Source organism: Miniopterus schreibersii (assembly GCF_964146895.1).
Source record: "Miniopterus schreibersii genome assembly, chromosome: 22".
Classification (NCBI taxonomy): domain Eukaryota; kingdom Metazoa; phylum Chordata; class Mammalia; order Chiroptera; family Miniopteridae; genus Miniopterus; species Miniopterus schreibersii.
This window is the reverse complement of record NC_138124.1, coordinates 15,728,118-15,755,275: the sequence shown is the minus strand read 5'-3', so window position 1 is coordinate 15,755,275 and position 27,158 is coordinate 15,728,118. Positions and strand designations below refer to the sequence as shown.

The window sequence follows — 27,158 nt, the reverse complement described above, 5'->3', positions numbered from 1 at the left end:
CTGAAAAGCAATGGAAGAAATATCCTCGGGTGTGAATTAGGAAAAAAAAAAAAAAACTAGACTGGGCTTAGCGAATGGATGGATGGAATTTCCAACCACGGATGATTGATCGTTTGACCGGACGTAGGGCTCAGACAGGAGATTACCGGGAAGGTTTTGGTACAAGAGGTAGAAGTTGGGGGTACAGGGGGTGGGGGCTGTAGCCTTTTTGAGTGGGAGAAGAGATTTTAAATATGGTTAAAACATAATTTTAGCTCTTTCAAGGGTTTTGTATGGTTTAAAAAAAAAAAAGAGATCAACATAGTAGAGGGGATGCATTTCAAAAACCACAGATGGAGAAAATAAATGAGCTTTCATTTAGAATTGGGTTGAAAGCACCAACCTGCGCGGTTCATAACGCAGGAGTAAGCCGACTGTTCTCGGGTTTTCTTTTTAAACGATTCTGAGGGTTACACGCAAAACGCTGTGGGTGAGCGAATTTTTTCTGGAGAGACGGTTCTTTTGGGGGGAGGCGGTGGTCAAAGGGATTTGTGACAAAGACGATAAATCGCTAGCACTGAACTCCACGCTACATGATGTAAACCAATATCCTTTTGGGGGGGAAAAGCAACCATCCGAGGCACGAGGCTGCGTTCAGGAATTTAACCACATCACCTTGCTGCACCACAAAAATGCTCTCCAAACCCTCCCCGGCAAGCGGAGCTATTAAACCCGGGAGGGAAGGCTAATAATTCAGTTCGACGCGACAAGAACGCTTCAGAGCAAAGGCAGAGACCGGCCGCACCTCCCATAAGCTCAAGAACAGGACAGACAGGCAGCGACGAACACACACAACGGGGACTTTCGGGATAGATCACGGTCTTACTAGGCACTGACGCGAGGGGGGAAAACGCAAGGACATTTACTGGTCCTCAGACGAAACTTCCCTTTTCCGCCAGCAGGTGGCAGAAGGGGTGCAGGTAAAACTCTTTTCCCTCCGTCGTCCCACATTAGGAAGAAATGTGTTTTTTTAAGAGCAAGACAATTAACTCTCGAGACTTAGGAACGTTTAACGCTTAGAAATAGATTTTCACATCCTCACAGATACCATCTCGGCGACCAGAGACAACGGTCCCTATTCATCTCTATACCACATGCGGTCTCGGGTTCGAGTCCCAGTCAAGGGCACATAGGTAGGTGGCAGGATCCCCGCCCGGGTCAGGGGAGTATGGGAGGCGACCAATCGGCATGTGTCTCCCACGTCGATGTTTTTTTCCTCTCTCTCTCTCTCCCCCTCCCTCCCTTCCACTCTAAAAAAAAAAAAATCATCATCGATGGAAAAAATATCCTCAGGTGAAGATCAACAGCAACAAAAATCTCCATGAAAAGCTAAGTGAGCTGTGACTTCCGGCCACGAGAAAACACAGTAAGTTCACTACAGGTTTAAAACAACCCAGAACTCAGAGGCGGGCTTATTTCGAAAAGGAAAGGGCTCCTGATGTGTTTGTTCCTGGGGTCCCATCCGTAGGGGATGCCTGCTTGGTTTAAAAAATAAAAATAAAAAAAATAAAAAATGGGACCATTTCTAATAAGAGCTGGACGCAGAGGGAAGAGGGAGGCTGGAGCCGCAGCTCAGGGCCGAGGGGCCGCGGGAGCCGGGGAGGGGACAGCGGGGGCCCACACACTGGCTGCTGGAGGCTTCACTCACAAAAACAGTTTCCACTCAACCCCGACCCTGACTTACCGCAGCAAAGAGCACCCCACGGCCCTCCCGATGGCTCGCCCCCCGCCCCCCCGAAAGCCTGGTTTTAAACTATCGCGGAAGTTAAGAAATTCAGAAATAAAGTCAAGAGTTGAGGTTTCTCGTAACGGAAGTCAGATCTGTTTTGCAGGATCCTCTGCAGGTGGAGGGCTGCAGGGACTCCAGGCATCTGCGGCTTGGCGGCCGCAACGTTCCGCCCCGCCTCCCTCCTCGCCGCGGCCAGAGGACGCCGGCCGGCCCGTTCGGTAATGGGAGGCGCGTTTTTCTGCCAGAAAACTCACATATTTGTGGGTGGAGTCAGTTGGGAGGCCGGAGGGATTTTTAAATATTTTTTTTATTTTTTATTTTTTATTTTTTTCAAACTCCTGCGTAGGCCAAACACTGCAGGGACTTCCAAGGGGTAGAAAAATGAAACCTTGGGGGTTAGCGAATTTCCACTGTTTGTGGAGCCAGAGGTCCAGCTCTGGAAACAGGGGAAGCAACTGGCCGCTGGGACGGGGCAGGAGGGGGGGGAGCCTGAAAACTAGATGGATGGACGCGCCCTAGGAGCCTTTTGCTACCTGTATTACCTGCACCTGCACCGTGTGACCAAGAAAAGCAATGCGGGTGCCTCCAGTTTGGGGCTCTCTGGGTCACAGCCCAGGCAAGACTCACCTGTGTGGCCCCACTAGGACTCGGGGGCCAGGGAGATACAGCTGTGCAGAGAGTCACGTCAATGCTCAGCAACTCAGGGGCACACGAAGGGCCACCTTTAGAGAGGACCTTTGCCCTGGCCGGTGCGGCTACGTGGTTAGAGAGTCAGCCTGCAGACTGAAGGGTCCCGGGTTCGATTCGGGCCAAGGGCACGTACCTTGGGTGGCCACTGGTGCCCTCCCACTTGGGAGGGACACGCTTACCTCTTGCGGGACACTGGATGGTCACACTGGCTCCCAGGGCTGCCTCCACAGTGCTTCCAACCACGACGGACAGAGGGCCGTGCTCCGGTCCGGTAATATTCCTTTCCGTGAACAAGATGACAGGCGCCTCTTAATTCAAAGGGAAAGGAAACTACGTTAGGTCCAGGCTCCGGCTCTTCGGCAGACTTCGCGGCACGGGGCAGGCCGCGCTGAGCCCTCTGAAAGCAGCTTTCAACGAGGGGAGTTACCTGCGAACAGCACGGGAGAACTCTCCGCGTCGGAACCGAGGTGATTGGCCACGGAGCATCCATACAGCCCCTGATCTTTCTTCGTGGGTTTCTGTATCTGCAACTTCCCCGCCCCAGACAAAATTATCCTGGAGGACAGTGAGAAAGAGGCCGGAGTCACAGCCGGACCCGCGTGGCTCGGCTGTTGAACGTTGACTCGTGAACCAGGAGATCGCGGTTCGATTCCCCGGCGGGGCACAGGCTCGGGTTTCGGGCTCGATCTCCCCAGCAGGGGGCGAGCAGGAGGCAGCCGGTCAATGACTCTCATCATTGATGTTTCTCTCTCTCTCCCTCTCCCTTCCTCTCTCTGAAATCAATAAAAATATATTTTTTAAAAAAAAGTCACGTGAAACATTGAGCAGCGAGTCACAGAGAAAGATGACGGCAGAACTGCAGACTTTGGGGCTGGCAGGGACCCCAAAAGATGACCCTGTCAGGCGTCCTGCCGACGCGCAGAAAATCACGCAGAGCAGAGAGGGGAAAAGCCTCTCCTCTCGGCTTTAACGCGCGGAAGTGGCAGACGGAGCCCGACGGAGCGTCCAAATCCAGCCTCATCTCACTTTGCACGGGACTCAAATTTTCAGGGCGGACGCGATGCTTCATCTACCACATTTTTTAAAAAAAAAAAAAGACAAACCCGCCACCCTTCGCTTGCCGGATGTTCAACCCTCACTGTGGGCTTATTTTTAAAACGGCCTTAGACTGATTTTATTCTTCAACGTTAAGAGCCCTGCAAAGCGAGAAAGCGAGAGCACACGCACACGCTCCAACGCCGTCTCCCGCGTTCCGAGCCGTTCCACGCCTACGTGCGGGCGATGGGACATAGCGCCGTTTCGTTTAAAAAAAAAAAAACTCCAACGTGTGTATGTGAAAAACACATCCTAGCGTTTCCGGAGTCTCTTCCCTAACGAATCCCGCCGGAAACACATTCCCAGGAGGAGCGCTTTGAAAACATTTCTGATAAAACCGTTATAACCATTAACAAGGCCTCGCGCACGGGGGACCCCGGACGCCGCTCACTCACTTTTCGGAGGGCCGCAGCCGGGCCCCGTCTTTCGTCCACGTGTAGGTGACCTCGCTGGGGGCAACCAGCTCACACAGGATGCTGACGGCCGCCGTCTGTTTTGTGATGTACACCGTGTTCCCGATCCGCGAGTTTACCGTTTTATTGAACGACACCGAGGCGGGCTGGCCCTGCCTCACAAGAGCCGGCCCCCTTGGCCTGAACGTCAGCTTGCCCGCGTTTTTCGCGCCCGAGCTCTGGCGTACTCGGCCGGTGTCCCCTCTGAGCTGGGCCGCGGGAGGCCCCTCCTCCCGGGCGGCCCTCCAGGGCAGGTGGGCCGGCTGCTGGGCCTTCGCCAACTCGGCCACCAGCTGGTAGATCACCTGGGACGCCAGGTCGTCGCTGACCTCCCCGGTCTCCATGAGCTGACTCATGTTCCGTATCAGTTCATCGAACTGGGCCGTGTCCATGCTGTAGGCCCCCTGTTTCACCGCCGCTTCAAACTGCTTATTCTTCAACTCCCAGGAGCCGGGGTTTCCTGCGGAGCCGTGGCAGTGGCCCAACAGGGCCCTGAGGAAGGGCTGGTTATGAATCTGGCCGACGTCCCGGTGAAGCTCATTGTTATTCCACACATGCCGCATTTTATGCCAGGTGGCTCCCAAACTATCGGCCTCGCCGCGGTCCATCCCCGGGGGTCCCCCGGGCCGCTCCCCGAGGCCCGAGGGCGCGATGAGCCGGTTGTCCGTGCCGATGAGCTTGAGGACCACGGTCTCCCGGGAGGGGCCGGCGATGCATCGGTACACCCCGCCGTCGGGGGCCGCGAGGCTGTGGATTTTCAGGGAGCCCGACTTGGTCACGCCCAGCCGCTTGGAGTTGTGCAGGCAAAGGCCGTCTTTCTCCCACTGGATCAGGGATTTCTGGAAGCGCCGCACCGGGCACTTGATGATCACGGACGTGTTGGGCAGCAGGTAGGCCCTGCTGCCCACGGTCAGGTTGACTCGCTTCTCCTCCCTGGTCTGGATGTACACTCTCTGCACGCCCAGGATCTGAGGACCCTGCCCGCTGGGGTTTGTCTTCGCCTCCGCTTTGATTTCTGCGGGGCGAAAAAAGGAAGAAAACGCCAATAACTATCTCGATGGGAACCTGGCCGGCAGGGGGCAGCCCATCAATGACTCTCATCATCGATGTTTCTCTCTCCCCCTGCGTCTCACTGAAATTATATATATACACATATATACGGGTCAATAATAAACGTTTTCTGACCGTAATCTCCCAAAACGGATCGATACAAGCCAACGAACGCACCTTTCTTCCTCCTCGAAAACATCTGATTATTAAAACGTGAGCGATGCCACACACCCGGAGGCTGGGGTGCACGGCACAACTATTCCTAGGACTTGAGCAGCAAAGAACGCGACGTCGAACGACACGCGAGAGCGCGTGGGGGTTATTTTACAAAGCCCTGGTTTGGGGGAGGCGTGGGGTCCGACGGGAAACGTGTTGACTTAAAGCGGAATCGCCAGCACAGGTGGGCCTGCTTCGTGACTTTTTAGGGGAGTCTTAGGAAATAGGGGAGGAAAAAAAACCCCAGAACCACAGTATTGCCCTGGCCGGTTTGGATCCGTGGTGAGAGCATCAGCCCAAGGACTGAAGGGTCCCGGGTTCGATTCTGGCCGAGGGCACGTAACTCAGGCTCGATGCCCAGGCCCCAGATGGGGCACATGCGGGAGGCGACCAATCGATGTGTCTCTCTCACATCAATGTTTCTCTCTCCCCCCGTCGTCCACTCTCTGAAAAGCAATGAGAAAAATACCCTTACGTGACGATTAAAAAAAAAAAAAAAAAAAAAGGACATTACTGGTCTTTTCCTTCCGTAAGACTTACCGTTTCCCTCGCTCCCCAGCACACGCCGGGACAACTCATAACTCCCCCTGGGCCACATCGCACGCCCCGTAACCACGGCGCCTCCCCACGTGTTATTCTGTTATTTTAGGGGAAGCTGCCAGCACTGCTCTGATTCCTCTCTGCTCTCGGGCAGCTCGCGGTCTCGCCGCACTGCTATAAAAACCACCGCCGATGAACGAAAATGAGGCGGAGACGCGGCTCGAAGCGCCGCCCGCCACAGACAGCCCCGAATTCCAGGGCACCGCGAAACCTGGACTCTCAAATTCCTGGAAGCTCGGGATTTTGAAAATGTGTCCTCAAAGAATTCCCAGGTGGGAAACTGAAACAGACGCTAACGCCGTCCGTGAATCAGCGGAGACGCGGCTGAGAGCGTGGGCTCAGGAATCAGACGGGCTTGTGGTCAACCGGACGAGGGGGCCAGCTGGCGGCTGCGGACCCTCGGTCAGGTCTCGGACCATCTCTGAACGGTCAGGCTTCTTTTTCTCCGCATCTCTAAATGGGGATTATATGTGTCTCAAAATGTTACGGGGACTACGTGGGATAAGGCATGAAAGGAGCCCCACGTAAGGTACTCAATAAATTTTACATTTTTAAAGGTTACTGTTTGTTTTGTAAGTTATTGGTAAACTTAGATTTTTTATATATATATATACATATATATATATGTATATATATATATGTACGTGTGTGTGTGTGTATATATATATATATGGGTGTTTTTTTTTCTAAGCTGCATTAAAATAACAGTTAATTTCTGCCCTGGCCAGTGCTGCTCAGTGGTTAGTGTTGGTCTGCGCACCAAAGGGTCACAGGTTCGAATCCGGTCAAGGGCTGCAGGTCTGAAATCCCCAGCCCCGGGTCGGGATGCCGGCAGGAGGCAACCAATCGATGTCTATCGCTCTCTCGCTCTAAAAATCATTTAAAAAATCAGTAGATATTTGGAAGATGAAGCCATGGGAAGGAACAAGACCCACGGAAATGTCCCAGACTTACCACTGCAGGCGGGCATCTGGCAGGACCTCACGAGGGGGGGGCCCGGGAGATCCCTGCAGGAGGCCTCGCTGAGGGGGACGCGCCGGCCCTTGGCGGTCAGCCTCTGACACGTCTGCTTCCTTCGCTGGGTCCCGACACCACAGGTGACAGAGCACTGCAATGGGAATGGAGGGCAGAGTGAACTGGAGCGCGAGCCTCCGGAGAGGCAGCCAACGATGACACGCGAGCCATTTCCTAGGCGCCGTCGCCTTTTTAAAATTTATTTAATATTTTTATTGATCTCAGAGAGAGGAAGGGAGAGGAAGAGAAACATCAATGATGAGAGTCATTGATCGGCTGCCTCCTGCTCGCCCCCTGCTGGGGATCGAGGAGCCTGCACCCCGGGCCTGTGCCCTGACCGGGAATCGAACCGTAACCTCCTGGTTCAATGAAGACATATTTGGAAAAAATAAAAAATAAAAGAAGCCGGACCTGTGAAGCTGCGACCGGCCCTCACCTTCGACCAGTCGCCCACGCTTAGGTGCGGAGGGCAGTCTGTCCTGGCACAGGACTTATGAGACGACGCCTTGGGTCCCTGGCACAACTCATCGGAGAGGCTCAGAAAGCTGCCATCCGTCAACAGCTGCCGGCAGGTGACCCTCCGGTTCTGTGTGCCACCTCCGCAGGTCCGGGAACACTGAGAAGACGGGAGGGGGGAGTCAGCGCCGGGCTCTCACACTCACGGGTGTGGCGGGTGGGCGGGCAGGCGGGGGAGTCACCTGCTGCCATTCTTCGATGTGCCAGCTGGGAGGGCAGTCGAACTGATTGCAGGCCTGCAAGGCGTGGGGCTTCTCCTCTCTGCAGTCCTCGGCGGGGGCGGGGGCCTCCCCGGGGTGCAGGCAGTGCACCTCTCGGGTCTGGATCCCAACACCGCAGGTAGCTGAGCAGGGTCCCCAGGAGTCCGTGTGCCACCTGTATGGAGAAAGAAGTGGGGAAGCTGGACTGTCCGATGAGACCACGTTCAGCAGTCAAAACACGGACAATCTTTTTTTGTTTCAAAATATGTTTTTTATTGATTTCAGAGAGAAGAAGGGAGAGGGAGAGAGAGAGAAACATCAATGGTGAGAGTCATTGATCGGCTGCCTCCCGCACGCCCCCTGCTGGGGATCGAGCCCACAACCCGGGCCTGTGCCCTGACCGGGAACTGAAACTCGATCTCCTGGATCCTAGGTCGATGCTCAACCACTGAGCCACGCCGGCCGGGCAACACGGACAATTCTGTTCATCAGTTTATTTTGTTCATTAGATTTGTGATACTTATGTTTCTCTAACTCGCTTATTTCTCTTAGCATAATACTCTCCAGGTCCCTCCATCCTGCCCCAAAGGGTAAGAGACCCTTTTTCACAGCTGCATAGTATTCTGTGGTGATCAAAGAACTTATAGGCATAGCCCACGGACAAATGATAGTACAGGCAAAGCCTGTGGGGGGGGTGGATATGGGGCAGAGGGGCCCAAAGCGGGGGGAAGGGGACATCTGAAATACTTTCAACAATAAAGATTAAACCAATTTAAAAAAACACACACCACACGGACAATTTCAGGTTCTCTAGACCTACGGACTTCACACTTGGCGCACGAAGCCGGCATCTCCAGCCACATCTGCCCCTCAGACACAGAGAGATGATCTTTTAAAACAAGAAATATCGGAGACTTGATTAAAGATTCTACCCATTGGGGCAAAGCCCAGAGTGAAAAGGCAGCCGATTTCTCCCCACCCTAACCTACCCCACCACATATTAATAACGAAATCTTGGTTTTGCTTTGAATGGAGCTCCAGGCAAAGGCTGATTTATGCAGGTGTCAGGAGAAATGTTAAATGCTGAAAAGCACACGTCAGGAGATTTTCAGGGCACCTGGGCTCGTTATTTGGAATATCCCTAAGAAAAATTACTTTACGTTAGGGTTGGATTTACTACGTGTGTGTGTGTGTATATATATGTATATATACTGTGACTCCCTTCCAGTAAGGAGCTTGGAAAAATCAGGTTTTCTCATGAAACATCTGTAAAAACGAAAAACTGGGGCAGCTGCTTTTGGCATATATTTCCAAATTGCCTTCAAGGAAGATCCTCTCAATTCACACTCTCACCAGGAGCATGAGTGCCTAGTTTCCTACGCCCACACCAACCCCAGGTAACAGCGCTTAAAACAGTCTCCGCTCCACCGTCCTGATACGCCAAATGCATAAATAAGTGGAACAACCCATCTCTCTCTCCCCCTTTGTCTCTCTCTCTCTCTCTCTCTTTCAAGTCAGTGGTTGAGCATCAACCTATGAACCGGGAGGTCACTGGTTCGATTCCCAGTCCAGGCACATGCCCGGGATACAGGCTCGATCCCCAGTCAGGGGCGTGCAGGAGACAGCCGATCATCGACTCTCTCTTATTGTTGATGTTTCTCTCTCTCTCTCTCCCTCTCTCTCCCTCCCTTCCTCTCTCTGAAATCAATAAAAACTTAACTTCTTTAAAGAAAAAGAACTTGGTCTTTAAATTCAAGAACTGGGTGACCAGTTGGTCCAGAAAACGCATCCCTCTAGCCTCTGGCCTTCCCACGTCCCTCCCTGGAGATGCTGAATGCTCTTGGAGAGGAAGGCTCTCCTTAGACCAGAGGGACCATTACGTAACCCTGCGTGTTTCTCCAAGCTGCCGGCTCTCTCCTGGAAAAAGCAAACGCCACAAATAGCAGACACTCGGCCGTCACAGCACAGACCAGGGGAGTCACCCCAAAGAGCAAATAAACCCTCAACACCCTACCTCGGAGAGGCCCAGCTAATACATCAAGTACATCTGCCTTTGGGTAAATAAAGATGCACCGAGCGTCCGACCTGACCTCGGTGGCGAGCTTCGCCCTGGGGTGATATTTGGCTGCGATCCGCCCTTGGAGCCGGTAAATATTTGTACGGAAAATATTACGCAATGCCCCGTTCCTGTTATTCCTACGCCGCTGGTTGCTAGAACCTAAAACATTTTTACAAACTTACCTTTATTTTGGCATCAACCCTTTGTCTCTGCTGGCTGTTTTCCAACATAACTCTCAACCTTCAAAACGTTTATTGAAGCCGCAACTCAAACGAGAAGCGGGTATTTCCCTCTGCGTAAAAACAGGCTCTTAATTTTTGCAAAGTGGCCAGGACACGCTGTGTGCTCTATTATTATAATTATTTTACTACGTTTCTACTGATTTCAGAGAGAGGACGGGAGAGGGAGAGAGACATGGAAACATCAACGATGAGTCCTGGCTGGTTTGGCTCAGTGGTTGGAGCATCGGCCTGAGGACGGAAGGGTCCCAAGGTTCGATTCCAGTCAAGGACAGTCGCAGGCAAGATCCCCGGCCCCAGTCGGGGCCCATGCGGGAGGCAGCCAATTGATGTTTCTCTCTCATTTTGTTTCTCTCTCTCTCTCTCTCTCTCTCCCCCTCTCTCTGAAAAGCAATGGAAAAAATATCCTTGGGTAAGGATTTAAAAAAATAATAAAAAAATAAAATACGTTAAAAAAAAAAATCAATGCTGAGAGTTATTGATCGGCTGCCTCTTGCATGCCCCCCACTGTGGATAGAGAACAGTGTTGCCAGCAGCAGGCCACTTTATGTCCATTCATGCTTAACGCAGACAAAAGCCGGGGGATTCCTGGTATCGACACAGCAGCATCTGCTCACTGAAGCAAGTATCTGGCTGCAGCAGAGCTTGAGCAGAGACGGGCCAACCCTGCAGTAGGCTCAGCAGCCCAGCCCTGGGGGAGCCCACAAGTCCCCACGCACAGGGGCGTTTCCCTGCAGGACAGGGAGTCACCTTCCAGACACAGCGCATCCCAGGAGCACAAGACAAGCACATACCTGGGCGGGCAGGGCTCCGTGTTACAAGCCTGGCTCATGGCCGGAGGCCGGTGGACCACGTCACACAGGGTGTCATTGACCGTCTGCTGGGTCTGGACGTGTAAGCACACTGCAATGGCTTCTTGGTGGCCTGGAGGTTGGAAAGGAAAAAAAAAAAAGCAAATGACTTTGATGGAAAAAAAGAAAACCTGGTCTCGGGATGTGTGATGCTTAAGCCACCGCCCTTTGGACTCCGCCGTGTAACCGCGGGCTGCATTTCGGGGTACGCCTGGAAGCAAGTAATTTTGAGTTTTCTGAAGTCCCCCATCTCTGACAATCTCTCACGGTCACTTTTTAAACCCGGGCCCTCTACTTCCTCTCCCCCAAACACACTCACTCGCCTTGGAGCGCCCACCTTCACAACTTGTCTCCATCCCAATGTACTCAAAAAGCTAGGAGGTCCCTCAAATGTGCTCCTTCCAAACATATACAAGGGTTTCCCCAAGAGGAACGTTCAGATCAGCTGCTAAAGAATCCCATTTTCTCTATATCACTGCAGATGTGCTCATTTTTTTAAAAAAATATTAGTTTTTATTGATTTCAGAGAGAGGAGAGGGAGAGAGAGAGAAACATCAATGATGAGAGAGAGTCACTGACCGGCTGCCTCCTGCTCGCCCCCTGCTGGGGACCATGTGCCCTGACTGGGAATCGAACCGTGACTCCTGGTTCCTAGGTCAACGCTCAACCACTGAGCCACGCCAGTCGGGCCATACGTACTAAATTTCATATATAACCTTCACTCAAATTTTCCTAACGGTCTGAGCTCCTGCTCCCAATGACCACGATGAGTAATACGTCTATTGCTATACCGTCCATTGGCAACGGGCTCCAGGGTGTGCAAAGTGCTTTCAAATATATTACCTGAGCTCATCGTAACCTTGTGGGGTCAAAATCCCACCGTCATTCGTCACATTATTCGCGTAATAGTAAGGAAACTGAGGTTGAGAGAGAAACTAAGGGAGCAAAAAGAGCAGTCGGTTCAAAACTAAAAATTAGATTCCCTGCCTCCTCTCCTCCAGCTGAGGCACTTGTTTCCTCCGAGGCCAGACAGGTCTGTCTGACCCCCAAAGCCAACATCTCCGGCCGCTATTCTCTGTCCGTCGCGACATAAAGAATTACTGGGGAATCAGAACCGAACAAAATATAAATCAAACTGCTGATGGAAAAAATATCACGTAAAAACTGTAACGGCGATGGACTCGGTTAGGTGGAAATATGCAAATGTATTCGGTTTCACGCAAGAATGTGGGTTCCATTAGGTTACAGGATTGTGATTCTTTCTGCAAATGCCATGTTTCAAGCCAACCATTTTACAGTATTTTATAGAACGCAGTCGGGGCCAAAGTATATATGAAATATGTATCTGCGATGTGTAGTTCCTCCGACTAAAACTTTTTCCTGCTTCCTTCGGTTGTGAGCTTAGGTTCCTGACCGCAGCCGGATACAGTCTGAAATCTCCAGGCATCTTCCATAAACTTGTTTTCTTATAAACACCGGCTAACCTGGGCACAAGGAGACCCCGCGGCCACCTAATTACCCTGCTTCGTGTCTGCAAAATTCAAACTTCCTTAGTGGCTTCATGGGGACACAGATGCCCACTTTCTAGCAGGTTTCATTTCTTTTTTAATCTGAAAATAAAATCAAGCAACCTTCCACATATATTTTACTTTGTAACCAAAATTCTTTAAAAAAATAGATGCTATTTTGGAGCATTTTCTGGAGATTCAGAGGGTGAACCTCAAAGCACCAAAGTTTGACCATTTTTAAAAAAATCCTCACCAGAGGATATTTTTCTCATTGCTTTTCAGAGAGCGTGGAAGGGGGAGAGAGAGAGAGAGAGAAACATCGATGTGAGAGACGCATCAGTTGGCTGCCTTCCCCACCCACCCCAACCGGGGCCTGGGATCGAGGCGCGTGCCCTTGACCAGAATCGAACCCAAGACCCTTCCATCCTCGGGCCGGTGCTCTAACCACTGAGCCACACCAGCCAGGGCCGTTTTGACCACGTTGGATGGCATTTTACAACCCTCGTGATAAGAGTTTCTGTCTTAAAACAAGATACTCAAAAGAATGTAGAGGTTTAATAGCTGAGTTAGGGTTACTTATCGACACAGGCTGGGTTTTCCAAAGACGGGCCGTAAGAACACCTCCCATCCCAAGTGCTGGGTGCCTACCCCATGGTTTTAACACATTTCATCAGTTCAAGAAGCAGAAAAGCAAACCTTGGTCTCCCAAAGTAAAAGTAAACATTATCAAAATAGGTTGACTGCGCCCCGGCCTGTGTGGCTCAGCGTTTAGAGCGTCAGCCTGCGCACCGAAGGGACCCGGGTTCGATGCCGGCCAAGGGCACGTACCCGAGTTGCAGGCTCGATCCCCAGCCCGGGTTACGGCACGTGGGGGTGGCAGCCGACTGATGTGTCTCCCTCACGTGGATGTTTCTCTCTCTCTCCCCCGCCCCTCCATTCTACCTTAACGCGATATGAGCACTAACACAAAAACATTACATGGAAACATGCCCGGGGCCAGGTTGGAAAGAAGAGTTAGCATATCTGTTTCTCTCTGCTGGTTAGTCAGTGTGACAGGCTGGGTCCGACTGTGAACTCCCAGGTAATGGGAAAGATCCTAATACGCGTCCTATGGACCCCGCAAAGCGCCAAAGAACTGCATGTACCATTCTTGGTGCCCAAATGCGAGTTTTCCAGGCGCTCCAGGCAGGTGAGTTCTCGTTAGGAGGCGGCTGGTAAAGATTAAAAATCACTGAAAGCCGGTCGGCCCGAGACATCCCCAGATGTTTCTCAAAACAAGAGCAACGCGAACATAACCGTCCCTTAAAGCAAAGGATCCAGTACCTCCCAGACAGGTGGCGGTGCAAGGGGTGAACCCCGCGTACTCCCAGTGGTAGGTCATCTCGCTGGCCTTCTCGCGGAGCGGGGCGTCCGGCTCCAGGGAGGCGGGGCCGTCGCCACAGGCCCGGAGGAGGCAGGGCCGCTCCGTGGGCAGCCGGGGGCCATCACACTCCTCCTCGGGCAGCTCGGTCTCCGCCTGCGTGAACGTGAGCAGCACCCGGCACTTGACCTCTCGGACCTGAACTCCCAGCCCGCAGGTGGCGCTGCAGGCCGACCAGGGCTCCGGAATGAACCTGCGGAAACCCAGGGAGGCGGAGGTGACCCGCAGGCCACTGAGGGAGGGATGACAAGCGCTCTAAGTAGGGCGGAGACAACTTCATTGCGACGAAATCCAATCCATTTGGAAGGTTGCACTTTTTTGTTTTTTTAAGCCTCATTTGGGGGTATCTTTCCCGTTGCTTTTCAGAGAGAGTGGAAAAGGGAGAGAGAGAGAAACATCGATCGGCTGCCTCCCGCACACGCCCCGACCGGGGCCGGGCATCGAGCCTGCATCCGAGGTACGTGCCCTTGGCTGGAATCGAACCCGGGACCCCTCAGTCCCTCGAGCCACTGAGCCAAACCGGCCAGGGTGGAATGCTCCCCTTTTGCTGACGCCTCCCCGTGGGGTCCGCGTTATAATTAAATGAGTTAGAGCAAGAACTGGCACCGAAGACGACCTCCCCACACGCGGTCGTCGTTCCTGTGTGTGAGCAGAACGGATCCCCGGGAGATGCAACCTAATTTGATTTTTTTGCAGAAACGGAAACCTACGCAACGCGTTTCCTCCACCTGCCCTCTCTCCGCGGTTTTTGTCTGTGGGAGACGGGAGAGGGGGCCGCCTTGGCTGGACCCCACAGAACCGACAGGGACTCCAGGGAAGAGCAACTTTTAAAACAACGAGGAACCGTATCGGGACAGTCCACACACTCCACAGCCGAAAGCTAACGTGTTTCCTTGGCTTTTGCTTTTTAAGCTATCGTTTTAATTTTCCTAATTAAAAAAAAAAAACACACAACAAAAAACAGCTTTTTGAACATCCAGCCCGTATGTAAAGTCTGCGCCGGGGCCCTGGTCAACCACAGACGCAGAAATATTTATCTCCTCCAGGCAAGCATCCCCAAACCACAAAAGACAGTGGTAATAAAACGATGTCCTGGAAGCTGAGCTATGCTGCGGTTTTGCTCGGAAATCGAGGGAACGAACAGTCAGAAGGGGAGGGAGGAAGCTGTAAAATTCACACTACACAGCCAGGAACAGGCCGGAGGCCGCCAGCCGCGTGCGTGATGCGGGAACAGGGCCAGAGAGAGAGACGGAGGGGAGAGGCCGAAGGTGGAGGGGGCGGCCCCTCTGCTCCGGCCGGGGGACGGGTGCCCGGGGCTCCGGCCACCTTGCCAGGAGACGGGAGAAGGGTCCCCGAGGAAGGGCGCTCAGGGAAAGCGTAGAGGAAGGAACCACCGAGGGAAGTCGGGGGGCGCAGGCTGGGGATGAGCGGGGGGCCCGGGCCACGGTAGCCACGTTGTTGCGCCTTTTCCGATGCAGTAAAACGAGTATTTTCAGACCCTGAATGGAACCCCAGGGAGTATCTGATCCAGTGGTTCCCAAATTTGCATGCACAGCCCCAACCCTCCCTCCCCCCCGAAAAATCACCTGGGGTACTTGCTAAAAATGCTGGTGACAGAAGAACAGACGACTGTCCTAACCACAAATGAAAACCAACAGCAGCAGCCCTGGCCCGTTTTTTTCAGCAGTTAGAGCATCGGCCTGAGGGCTGAAGGGTCCCGGGTTCGATTCCAGCTGAGGGCTTGTACGTCGGTTGCAGGCTCCATCCCAGGCCCCAGTCGGGGTGCGTGCAGGAGGCACCCAGTCGATGTTTCTCTCTCTCTCCCTCCCTTCCGCTCTGAAAAGCAATGGAATTAGCCCCGTTTCTTAACTGTAACGGACCACGGGGTCGGCCCCGAGTTAAACGGTCCCGTTCTCATCTCTGCTCCTCACAGACGCGGCCAACGCAGGGCTGCCGAACTGTGAAACGAAGAACCGCAGGCAGCTCCGGCTCCCCGGAGCCCGCGGAGCCAGGTCACCGTGATTGTGAGATGCACCCCCACCCCCACGTGCTCCCGGGAGGACAGAACTCGCACAGATCACTCCCCTGGCTGTACCCCGGCTGCTCCCTGAAAAGGCCCTGGACTCACGTTGGCTCTTCTGTCGCTATCCTGGTCTCTTCGAGCTCCTGGGCTTGCTTCTGCCAAGGTAATTTAGCTTCCACCGGGCTTTTTTCTACGAAGGAAAAAAAAAGGAACATAAGCGACGTGCGTAGCTGTCGTTAAGCATGAAGGAGCTGGACAAGGCGACTGTTCCTTGCTGACGATTTCATTGACGGAGGGACCTCGCTTACTGGGTCAGGGCTGAGTCCTCTGGGCTTCCGGACTGAACCAAAAATTGTTATCAAATTTTTTTTTTTTTTTTTTTAATTCTCACCCGAGGATGTTTTTTCCATTTTTTCCACTTTTCAGAGAGAAAGTGGAAGGGAGAGAGAGAGAAAGAGAAACACTGAAGGGAAAGAGACACGGCGGTTGGCTGCCTCCCGCTCACGCCTTGACCGGGGGCCGGGGGATCAGGCCTGCAACCCAGGTACGTGCCCTCGGCCGGAATCGAACCCGGGAACCTTCAGTCCGCGGGCCGATGCTTTGACCACTGAGCCACACCGGCCAGGGCAGTAAAACAACTGCATAAGAAAGACAGCAAACGAAAACGTAAACACTGCCATAATTAGCAGGGGCGCTGGGAAACACACGCGTTAACTTTAAAAGGCACCGCAGGCCCGGCCGGGTGCGGCTCAGCGGTTGAGCGTCGACCTGTGAACCAGGAGGTTGTGGTTCGATTCCCGGTCAGGCCACAGGCCCGGGGTGCAGGCTCCTCGATCCCCAGCAGGGGGCGAGCAGGAGGCAGCCGACCCATGACTCTCATCATTGATGTTTCTCTCCCTCTCCCTTCCTCTCTCTGAAATCAATAAAGATATATTTTTTAAAAATAAAATAAAATAAAATAAAATAAAAAATAAAATAAAATAAAATAAAAAATAAAATAAAATAAAATAAAATAAAAAATAAAGTAATAAAATAAAATAAATAAAATATAAAATAAAATATATAAAATAATAAAATAAAATAAATAAAATAAATAAAGTAAAATAAAATAAATAAAATAAAATAAAACAAAATAAGTAAAGTAAATAATAAAATAAAATAAAATAAATAAAATAAATAAAATAAAATAAAACAAAATAAGTAAAGTAAATAATAAAATAAAATAAAATAAAATAAAATAAAAAATAAAGTAATAAAATAAAATAAATAAAATATAAAATAAAATATATAAAATAATAAAATAAAATAAATAAAATAAATAAAGTAAAATAAAATAAATAAAATAAAACAAAATAAGTAAAGTAAATAATAAAATAAAATAAATAAATAAAATAAAATAAAATAAATATATAAAATAATAAAATAAGTAAAATAAAATAAAAGAAAATAAGTAAAATAAATAATAAAATAAAATAAATAAAATAAAATAAAATAATATAAAATAAAATAAAATAAGTAAAATAAATAAAATAAAATAAAATAAATAAAATAAAATAAGTAAAATAAATAAAATAAAATAAATAAAATAAGTAAAATAAATAATAAAATAAAATAAAATAAATAAAATAAATAAAATAAAATAAAGTAAAATAAATAAATAAATAAAATAAAATAAAATAAATAAAATAAAATAAAATAAAATAGAAAGTAAAAGGCACCGGGGCCCTACCTTTCGGTCTGTAGCAGGGGACGGGGACGATACACTCCTCTTTGATGTGCAGCTTCAGCTGCGGGTTGCAGCCGCCGACGTGCTGGCCCCGGTGGTTGATGCACAGCACGACCCGGTACCGCAGTCCCCGGCCGCAGGTCACCGTGCACTGCGGAGAGAGGGAAAGAGAGGCCCCGTGACACGCGCGCTCGCGGGGAGGCCCCCGAAGGTGTCCGCGTCCGACGCGAAGGTCCTCTACGCCGGCCGTCTTCCACCGGGGTTTGTGCCCCGCGGAAAAAAACGTTTAAAACGTGCGATCCCTGGCCGTTTCGTCAGGGGCACCGGCCTCTTCTCCCGGCTGTCGAGTTAAAAAAACGACAAGAGCCAGCGCAGCAGCTGCCGGGGTGAAGGCCCAGCGCTGAACCGCAAACCCGGGGGTCAAACAACAGAGCTGCGCGCTCTCGGTCCTGTCACACGATACGGTTGTGTCTCGCTGGTTAATTCTCGGTACCAGAAACCCTTACACACAAGTATAGGAACCTGATTTTTTTTTTTTTTTTAAATCACTTTGGAGCAAAAAGGGTCGGTCATTACTATTGTTATGTTTTTTGCAAATCAATCAAAATTATACCTATTTTTTTTTTTGGTCAGATCAACAAAAATATACTGCTTTTTTTTTTTTTGGAGCACTGCAGAATTTTAGTAATTAGCTTGCGTATGCCACGAGATAAAGAAGGTTGAAAATCGTGAGTATTAAACACAGACGGTGCAGCCGCCGTGTGAGAAAAACTGAAATACCCTGAAATCTTTCTTCTGCTCAAACATGAAGCTTCGGTTTTCTTAAAGTCGATTAAAAATTCGTTCACAGGGCACCGTTTAAAAATGTCAGCATTCACGCCGTGTTAGAAAGGACCTGCTTCGGTGTGATTTCATTTAAACGTGCGACACAACTAACTTCGGACGTCAGTCTGAATACCCTTTAAAAGACGGCATCGTACAAACTCCATATAGTTTCCAGGATCAACCGTACAAATAACGGTTTCTTTCCTTCTGCCTGTAAAAAAAGAACGTACGTCGGGGGCGGGGGCCCGCGGCCACGTCTCACCTGAGACCAGTCCATGGCGACCCACTTGGGGCAGTCGAAGAGGTTGCAGGTCTGCATGACCTTGGGCTTGGGCGCGTACATGCACTTCCACTCCTCCACCTGCAGCGTCTCCCCGTGAAGCGACTCCTCCACGCACACGAAGCTGCGCCGCTGGGTCCCGCCGCCGCAGGACACCGAGCACGCCGTCCAAGGGTTATGTTCCCAGCTCGAAAGCAAACAAGTGAAAGCGCATTATTTACCGGCTGCCTGCGTCGACGGGGTCGAGTTTCCAAAAAACGAGGAACGGCTGGGGTTCCGCCCCAAGCGCGCGGGGCCGCGGAGAATTACGACTTTCATCTCTGTGTTTTTTTTAATTATTTTTTTAAATTCTCGCCAGAGGATATGTTTTTTCCCCATTGATTTCTAGAGCGAGCGGAAGGAAGGAAGGACGCGTGCGCCCCGACTGGGAACCGCACCGTGATCTCCTGGTTCACAGGCCAACGCTCACCCGCGGAGCCGCACCGGCCAGGACACCCCCTCTTCCATTTTAGGCCCTTGCCACAGATGCAGCCAGGGCTCGCAAAGGGCGCGGGGGGTCGATTACAAAAAAAGTAACGCCGCCCGACTCACCGAGGGAGAGGCTGGAAGTGGTCGTAGGGCATGATCTCCTTAAATCCATCGCTGCGAATAAAACCATCGAGACGGCGTCATTTCCCGAGGTCAGTGAACACATTCGTGAACTCGACTAACACGGACCTGACATCCCCCAAACCTCCTTCAAGTTGGAAACGACGTGTGCCAAGTGCCCTGAGTCGTAACCCCCCAAATTCGGCCGCTATGCCCTTCCTTTCTGGAAACATCTCTGACACAGGCCGTCCCCGGTTCCATACGGGAAATACAAGGAAAGGGAACGCGTGACACGTATTCATCAGAGGAGGGAATTTCTCCCGATTTGGATCCACCCGTTGATCCCTTTATCATCTCAAACGGTTCCTCTGATAAAGGACCCTGGTGACAGCAACACTGTCCTATAAATAGGTCTTCGGAAAGCCCGTCAAATGCCTCGGTCTCACGTAACGTCCTGTGAGCATCTGTTTTAATTAAACCAGTGACGCTTTTCAGTCCTGCTCTGTTCCCTGCTTTTCTGCACTTTCTTTCGCAGGACATGCCCCTTGCAAAGGTCTCTGTGAATGATTACGGGACGCGGGCAGGTCAGCGACAGGAAGCAAAGTCCACCTGCCCGCGGCCGCCGCCTCCGCCGGCTGGCAGAGACCTGGGGGTTCTGGGACTGATCCCGTGCAGTTATTTTAAGATACTGGAGCAAACGCCAGGAAACGCCCCCCGGGGAATCCAAGCCAGCAGGGGCTAAATCATGCGACAGGGGAGTTCGCGCATCAGGAGTCTTATGTGAACGCGTCGGAAGTCCAAACGTGGGGAGGGGGACCCCCTTTAAACGCTAACACGGTGGGTTAAAGACGCTCGTGACTGGCAGGCGGACCAGACAGGGCACTTGGGTGGAGAGATCTTAACTGTCGCAGGCGCAGGGGAGGCTCAGAGAGGCTCGTTACAAAGGGTTAAACGCACAGCACAGGGACACAGCCCACACGGCAAGGGGACACCTGGGCCGAGGGAGCCCGTGGGCCTGATCCCCACTGACCACAGCGACCTGGGTGAACACAGGAGGCTGACCGCCCCCCGCCCCCCTCCGGCCCCGGCCGTGCCTGTCCGAAGGCGGACAGCAGGCAGTGGTCGAACCTGGACGGACAAGGGTCCATGCCACACTCCTTCAGTTTGGGTTTGGGTTTCACGTTCTCGGGGTAGTAGTGGCAGTAATGGTCAGGAACCACCCTCTTCAGGCGCGTGTCCACACACTCAGCCGAATTAAGCTGATAACCTGCCGCGGGAGGAGAGGAGCGTGAGTAGCGAGTCCGCTTTGTTTTTATTTGGCACAATCGCCGCTCCCCACACGTTACTTTTTCTCTGCGCGGAACCCCTTGGGATCTTTAAATAGACACAGAGCCCGGCGGGGAGGGGCTCAGCCGTTGAGCGTCAACCTGGGATCCAGGCGATCGGGGTTCGATTCCCGGTCAGGGCACAGGCCCGGGTTGTGGGCTGCAGCCGATCAATGACTCTCTCATTACTGATGTTTCTATCTCTCTCTCTCCCTCTCCTTTCCTCTCTCTGAAATCAATAAAAGATATTTTTTTAAAAATAAAATAAATAAATAAAAAATAAATAAATGTACAGAGATACCCACGTCCCTTCACGGTCCAATTAAGTCAGACACGCGGTGGCTGGGTCCAGGAATCATTTTAATATATTTTTATTGATTTCAGAGAGAGGACGGGAGAGGGGGAGAGAGAGAGAAACATCAATGATGAGAGTCAGTGACCGGCTGCCTCCTGCTTCCCCCCTGCTGGGGATCGAACCCACAACCTGGGCCTGTGCCCTGACGGGGAATCGAACCTCCTGGTTCATAGGTGGAGGCTCAGCCGCTGAGCCACACCAGCTGGGCAGGAATCAGTTATTTTTTTTTTTTAAATTCTCAAGTTTTTCTAAGATGCCTAAAAGACTGACACCAACTACCTGATCTGATTATAACAGTCTTAGCTTTTATAACTAAAAAGTTGCAATAAGCTCCTTTAAAAAAAAAAAATGCTTGGACCAGGGCCGGGGACGAGCCTGCAACCGAGGTACGTGCCCTTGACTGGAATCGAACCCCCAACCCTTCAGTCCAGAGGCCGATGCTCTAACCACTGAGCAGAACTGGCCAGGGCACTACACCCATTTTAAAGTCAGCTTCACAAACGCCGACGGGTGGCTTCTCATGAACTCCTAGCTCCACGCGTTGGCGAGTGAAGTCCGAGCCTCACCTCCGCCGCAGGTCACGGTGCAGGGGAAAAAGTCGGTCTGTCTCCACTGATGGCTGATGGGCTGGTAAAAGAAGAACTGGACCACGCTGTCCTTGGCCACCGTGAACCTGGTCTGGACAGAGAGCGAGCTGCGGTCACCCCTCCGCCCACAACGGGAGGGTGTGCCCTCCAGACGCCTTCCGAAACGAGGCGGAGGCACGTCCCCTACACAGACACCCCCGCCTGCCGGGCACCCAGAGGCCCGACGTTCTACAGAGGGGACCGGCCTACCTTGAAGATGAAGTCGGCCATCAGGGGCCCGGGAATCTTAAAGGTCTGCCTCTCCGAGCTTCTCTGAAACTCAACCGTGGTGTTTTCTATGACGAAGGTGCCGGGGCTGTTAAAGCTGTGTTCCCCTTTGTTTCCCTGAAGTGTCTTTGATTCGATAACTAAAATGTAAAAACAAAATTTGAAAGAGAGTTGGTTTCCGGGGCTGCAACATGATTCGATATTTGTTTCCATCCTGAAATGATACCACAGTGAGTCTAGTTAACAAACCCGTCACCTCACATAGTTATACTTTTTCCCTTGTGGGGAGAATTTTAAAAAATATATATATGTGTCTTTCTTGATTTCAGAGAGAGGAAAGGAGAGGGAGAGAGAAACATCAGTGATGAGAGTCATGGATCGGCTGCCTCCTGCTCGCCCCCTGCTGGGGATCGAGGAGCCTGCACCCCGGGCCTGTGCCCTGACCGGGCATTGAACTCTGACCTCCTGGATCCTAGGTCAATGCTCAACCACTGAGCCACCCCCGGCCGGGCTGGACCTATATTCTTAATCTCCCAGGTCCTGTTCCGCTCTGGAACCTGCACTTGATTATTGGTGCTCAAATAGTCTTTAACCATTTCAAACAAAGGACCCAACAGAGCCCGAATTCCATTCTGTCTCAGACTCAAAAAGGGGGAAGCTGATGAAACCCAGGCAGACGGCCCGGCGTTAGGGGGCTGCAACCCACACGTGTGGGTGGTTTTCCTTTGCAAAATTTCTCTCTGCCCCTGGAAGCAGCCGCAGGAACCCGAGAGAGCTGGGCAGACGGCGTAACCGGCACCAGGAGACGTCTCTGATTATCCCTGACAGGCAGGCTGGGAGCTTTGCTGGCCGACTCGAAAGGCTGGACGTGAGCTAGTCGATCTGCAGGAGTCATTAGCGGTCCGAGAATAACGCTGGCTACTCTCAGGCACGCAGAACCCCAACCACGTTGGCCCCAGTCCCCGTGACCGCAGTCGATTTTTTTTTTTTTTTTTGGAACGTGTGAGATTAAATTCATTTCCTAGTTCCAATGAAGATATAAAGCTGAGTATTATAAAGTGAGTTGTCAGTAACAATGAGACGGGAAACTAGATAGTCAGAGGGCCCCAGACTGGATGAATTCACCCTCTGACGAAAAGGAGGAGAGGCAGTGAGCATTTGGGTGACGTCAAAACACAAAACGAAGTTGGGACAAAATCCACCCTCACTGAAGATGTGCAAAACACCAAGTTTCTAGCCCGGCCAGCGTGGCTCAGCGGTTGAGCATCAACCTATAAACCAAGAGATTGTGGTTCAATTCCTGGTCAGGGCACACGCCGGGGTGCAGGCTCCTCGATCCCCAGCAGGGGGCGAGCAGGAGGCAGCTGATCCATGACTCTCATCATTGATGTTTCTCCCTCTCTCCCTCTCCCTTCCTCTCTCTGAAATCAATTAAAAAAAAACAAAAAACAAAAACATAAAAAAAGTGATTCCTTCAAACAAACAAAAGAAACCCCATTAAGTTTGCAGACTTCCCAGATTGTGGGCTTGATTCTCAGTATCGGGCATGCAGGAGGCAGCTGATCAAAACATCAATGCTTCTCTCTCTAAAAAAAAAAAAATCAATAAAATATATATACTTTTTTTTTTTTTTTAAAAAAAAGCAGGATCCTGATATTCATCCATAAGAGGTCTCCTTAAATTCCGAGGCGGCCATGGAGGTGCTGTTAGGGAGACGCGTAATGAGCGTTCAGTGCGGCTTAGTTACAGATACACCAGAGTCAAGCTTCGAGGAGAGTTTCTTGCACGATACACGCACGCTTCCTGAGCACCCGTTCCTTCGGTCATGAGGTGCAGTGTCATCTCCACATGGGGTGTCAGACAAAACTCAGAAGACCAAAAAAATAAAATTCCGACTCATGGACAATGTAAGTTTTCGATGTTTTCGGCATCTCGGCTTCTCAAGGTAATTGCTAGTGAAACACAGCACTGAATGCTGGAGTTTCGCGGCGGGAGAATCTCCTTTGCGGGAATGTGTTATTACTCCCATTTTTAAGGGGCGTACTCCCGGGAAACTTGGAGCTGTGTGGGGCCAGACTGCGGACAGGACTGGAAGTTCAGGATCTGAACACTCCTGGGCCGAACTAAGACGGACATTCTGTAATGAAATCCCACCCGGCAGCCGAGAGACGATGTTCGTGCTCCTGAGGGTTCTCAGCTCTTGATGTCGCCTTTTTTTTGGGGGGGGGGGGGGGGGTTGTAGTTAACACGGATGTTTAAAAAAAATGATTCATTATCGCAAGCTGAGCTGAGTTTCAGGACTGTATCTTTGTTGAAAATAAAAATGGAGAAAACAGTCGTATAAATCAAGAAAGTAAAGCCGTGTCTATATTTAGAGGCCCAGAAATGGTAGCTAAGTCCTTTGTAAACAAAGCCAGTGGTATCCGCCAGCAGGGGATAACTTTTGGGAACATTTCTAGGGTCAACTGGGAGACTTTCCGACAGGGGAGTGTTTCGAGCTACAGGTCTGTCAGCTTTGGAGAAATGGGATTTTTTTTTTTTTTTTATCTTTACCCGAGGATATTTTTTCCATTGCTTTTCAGAGAGAGTGGAAGGGGGGGGAGAAAGAAACATCGATGTGAGAGAGACACACATCGATTACTGGTTGCCTTCCCCACAAACCCGCCCCCCCCCACACACATACACTTAAAAGCTACCAAACACGTAAGATGCCTTTGGTCCTGAAAAATTTTAATAATTGAAAAATCTAAATGGTGTTCGGGGCCAAATAAAAAAGCAAAATATGTAGCCCTTAGGTGGAGTGAACCTTGTTTTGCGTGATTTTAAAATAGTGTTTTGTACTTTGTGTAAGAAGAGAGAGCTGAACAGGGTGAGATTCTTCAAGGCCAGGGGGCCGGTCTTGGCAGAGACCCATTTTCCTTTGAAAAAAAAAAGACTAAGAAAGTCCAGCCTGTGGCCACAAGGAGACCTTGGGACAGGAGGAGACAAACGTTGGTATTTCCAGTTCCTTCAGGTCCCAAGACACCGGAGAAACGAAGCCAGAGGAGATGCCACCTGACTTTGGCCGAAGAAAAAATACTTTGGGCAAAATAATTCTTTGGCCAAAGAAACAATACGATTCTGTACTGTTTCCAACTCCCTATGTTCTTGGGAAACCAGTGTTTACGCTCAGTGCCCGGGGACCTGAAATCCTGATATCCTCGCAACAAAGCTCACCCTCGTCAGCTACATCCACTGGTGTGGTTTTTATTTTGTCTGATGTTTTTGTTCCAAACTGCTGAGACCTCCAGAAGGCTCTCGAGCCCTAGTTTACTTTCTCCATAAAAATAGCTTATTGCACATACAACTTGATTTCCTCTCCCCTGAGGGATTCATCCCAAATGGGTCAATTTCCCACTGATACAGACTATTCCAGAGTCAACGGCCTTGAGGTGTTTGTCCACACACCCATTTGACACAAAGAAAGATTTTTTTTGGGGGGGGGGGCTAAATAAACTTTCAGGAAATAAACGATGCTAAGATGAAATCCTACTCACAGAGGTGCGCGGGTCCTTTCACGGTAATTCTCACACTGCGGCTCCCCAAAGGAACGGCAATCACGTTTTCCTCCCCTGGGAAAGAACATAAATGTCGTAAAATTTGTGCACTAAAGGCCCATAAAACACGCAAGGTCAGTCAAAACTGGGGGCGTCGCCCGGCCGGAGTGGCTCAGTGGTGGAGCGTCGACCTAGGAACCAGGAGGTCGAGGTTCGATTCCCGGTCAGGGCACATGATCCCCAGCAGGGGGCGCGCAGGAGGCAGCCGATCAATGACTCTCATCACTGATGTTTCTCTCTCTGTCTCTCCCTTCCTCTCTCTGAAATCAATAAAAACATTAACAAAAATCACAAAAAAATTAAACTCATTTAATATGGAAGAGATGGGGTCATCTTTATTCCATATTTAAGGGAGGGGGAGAAGAGAGAAAGGAGGGAGCAGGGATGATGAGCGAGTGGGACTCTGGGAAAGCAGAGGGGGTGGGATGCACAACACAGGTGGAGGGATTAACCAGCCTGGAAAGGAAGACACACTGTGTCCTGTAGGGGGAGGGGGCAAGGGACCGGGGGGTGCAGCTGCACAGTGAGATCTTTTCCGGAGGTTTCTGTTTCACTGAGATTTTTTTTTTTTTCACAGTCTTCTTTAGAATCTAGCATAGAATCAGTTTTTGTAAATGGCCCGTAAATGCTTACGAAGATCGTCTATACCCTCGAAATGTGATGCCTGACACATGCCTGTTGATGTAACAGGAATAATTATACTGTAGAGATTTTATGTGTTATTTTTACTGACAAGTGTGTTATAAACTCTCACAGTAGTAGTCTTATTTCTTTCAATTTCTTCTTAAGTAACAATGATGGTGGTGGTGGTGGTGATGATGGTGGTGATGGTGGTGGTGGTGATGGTGATGATGGTGGTGGTGATGGTGGTGGTGGTGGTGATGATGGTGATGGTGGTGGTGGTGGTGATGGTGGTGATGGTGGTGATGGTGATGGTGGTGGTGATGGTGGTGGTGGTGGTGATGGTGGTGGTGATGGTGATGGTGGTGATGGTGTGGTGATGGTGGTGATGGTGGTGGTGGTGGTGATGGTGGTGGTGATGGTGGTGGTGATGGTGATGGTGATGGTGATGGTGGTGATGGTGGTGGTGGTGATGGTGGTGGTGGTGGTGGTGGTGGTGGTGATGGTGGTGGTGATGGTGGTGGTGGTGATGGTGGTGGTGGTGGTGATGGTGGTGGTGGTGGTGATGGTGATGCTGATGGTGGTAATGGTGGTGATGGTGATGGTGATGGTGGTGGTGGTGGTGGTGATGGTGGTGATGGTGATGGTGGTGGTGATGGTGGTCGTGGTGGTGATGGTGGTCGTGGTGGTGATGGTGGTGGTAACTGGTTCCTGCTGACCACTTCCATTATTTAGAACTTCTCCAAAACTTTTCTAGTGAAATTTGGGGTACGAGATCCTTGATACTGTCAACCACTGTGCCATTTTCCAGGGCTCCCCCTCGTCATGCTTAAAAGTCATTTGCAGTATTTTACAAACGTCTAGTGACAGGCACTATGGAATAGTGGTTAAGATCAAAGACCCTGGAGCCAGACAACCTGGGCTGGAATACCAGCTCTGCCACTTTCAATTGCTGTGTGACCTTGGGCACGTTTCTTACCTTCTCTGTGCCTGTTATATCTATAAGCTGAAGACAAGATATTTGTTTGAAGGGTTGTTGAGAGGATCTAATGAGGTCTTGATAAGTGTAAATTATTAAAACCATGCCAAACACTTAGTATGTCCCCAGGAATGATGCTAAGTAACTAACTTAAGATAAATGACCTCATTCAGTCCAATAAACACCCATTTCTACCATTAAGAAAACTAAAGTTTTCCAAGTTTAAGTGACGTAAGATCAGAGACTTCCAAATCAGTAGAGCTGGGGTCAGAACCAAAAGTGACACTCTTAACCCTTCGACTCTGACA

At 50.6% G+C, this 27,158-nt stretch overlaps 1 protein-coding gene across 1 annotated transcript in view; it reads right to left on the bottom strand.

The window, feature by feature from the left end:
* ADAMTSL3 (ADAMTS like 3) overlaps positions 1–27,158 on the bottom strand; it is a 67,315-nt gene that overhangs the window by 9,682 nt on the left and 30,475 nt on the right. The window contains exons 8-23 of the mRNA XM_081124712.1: positions 25,191–25,265; positions 21,637–21,794; positions 21,367–21,478; positions 20,249–20,387; positions 19,124–19,174; positions 18,515–18,719; positions 17,431–17,578; positions 15,807–15,891; positions 13,582–13,871; positions 10,694–10,823; positions 7,584–7,776; positions 7,322–7,501; positions 6,826–6,979; positions 3,949–5,020; positions 2,886–3,013; positions 2,638–2,766 (exon numbers count right to left, since the gene is read on the bottom strand). Coding sequence (XP_080980838.1) covers positions 2,638–2,766; positions 2,886–3,013; positions 3,949–5,020; positions 6,826–6,979; positions 7,322–7,501; positions 7,584–7,776; positions 10,694–10,823; positions 13,582–13,871; positions 15,807–15,891; positions 17,431–17,578; positions 18,515–18,719; positions 19,124–19,174; positions 20,249–20,387; positions 21,367–21,478; positions 21,637–21,794; positions 25,191–25,265 — 3,249 coding nt within the window. The remainder of the gene's footprint in view (positions 1–2,637; positions 2,767–2,885; positions 3,014–3,948; positions 5,021–6,825; positions 6,980–7,321; positions 7,502–7,583; positions 7,777–10,693; positions 10,824–13,581; positions 13,872–15,806; positions 15,892–17,430; positions 17,579–18,514; positions 18,720–19,123; positions 19,175–20,248; positions 20,388–21,366; positions 21,479–21,636; positions 21,795–25,190; positions 25,266–27,158) is intronic.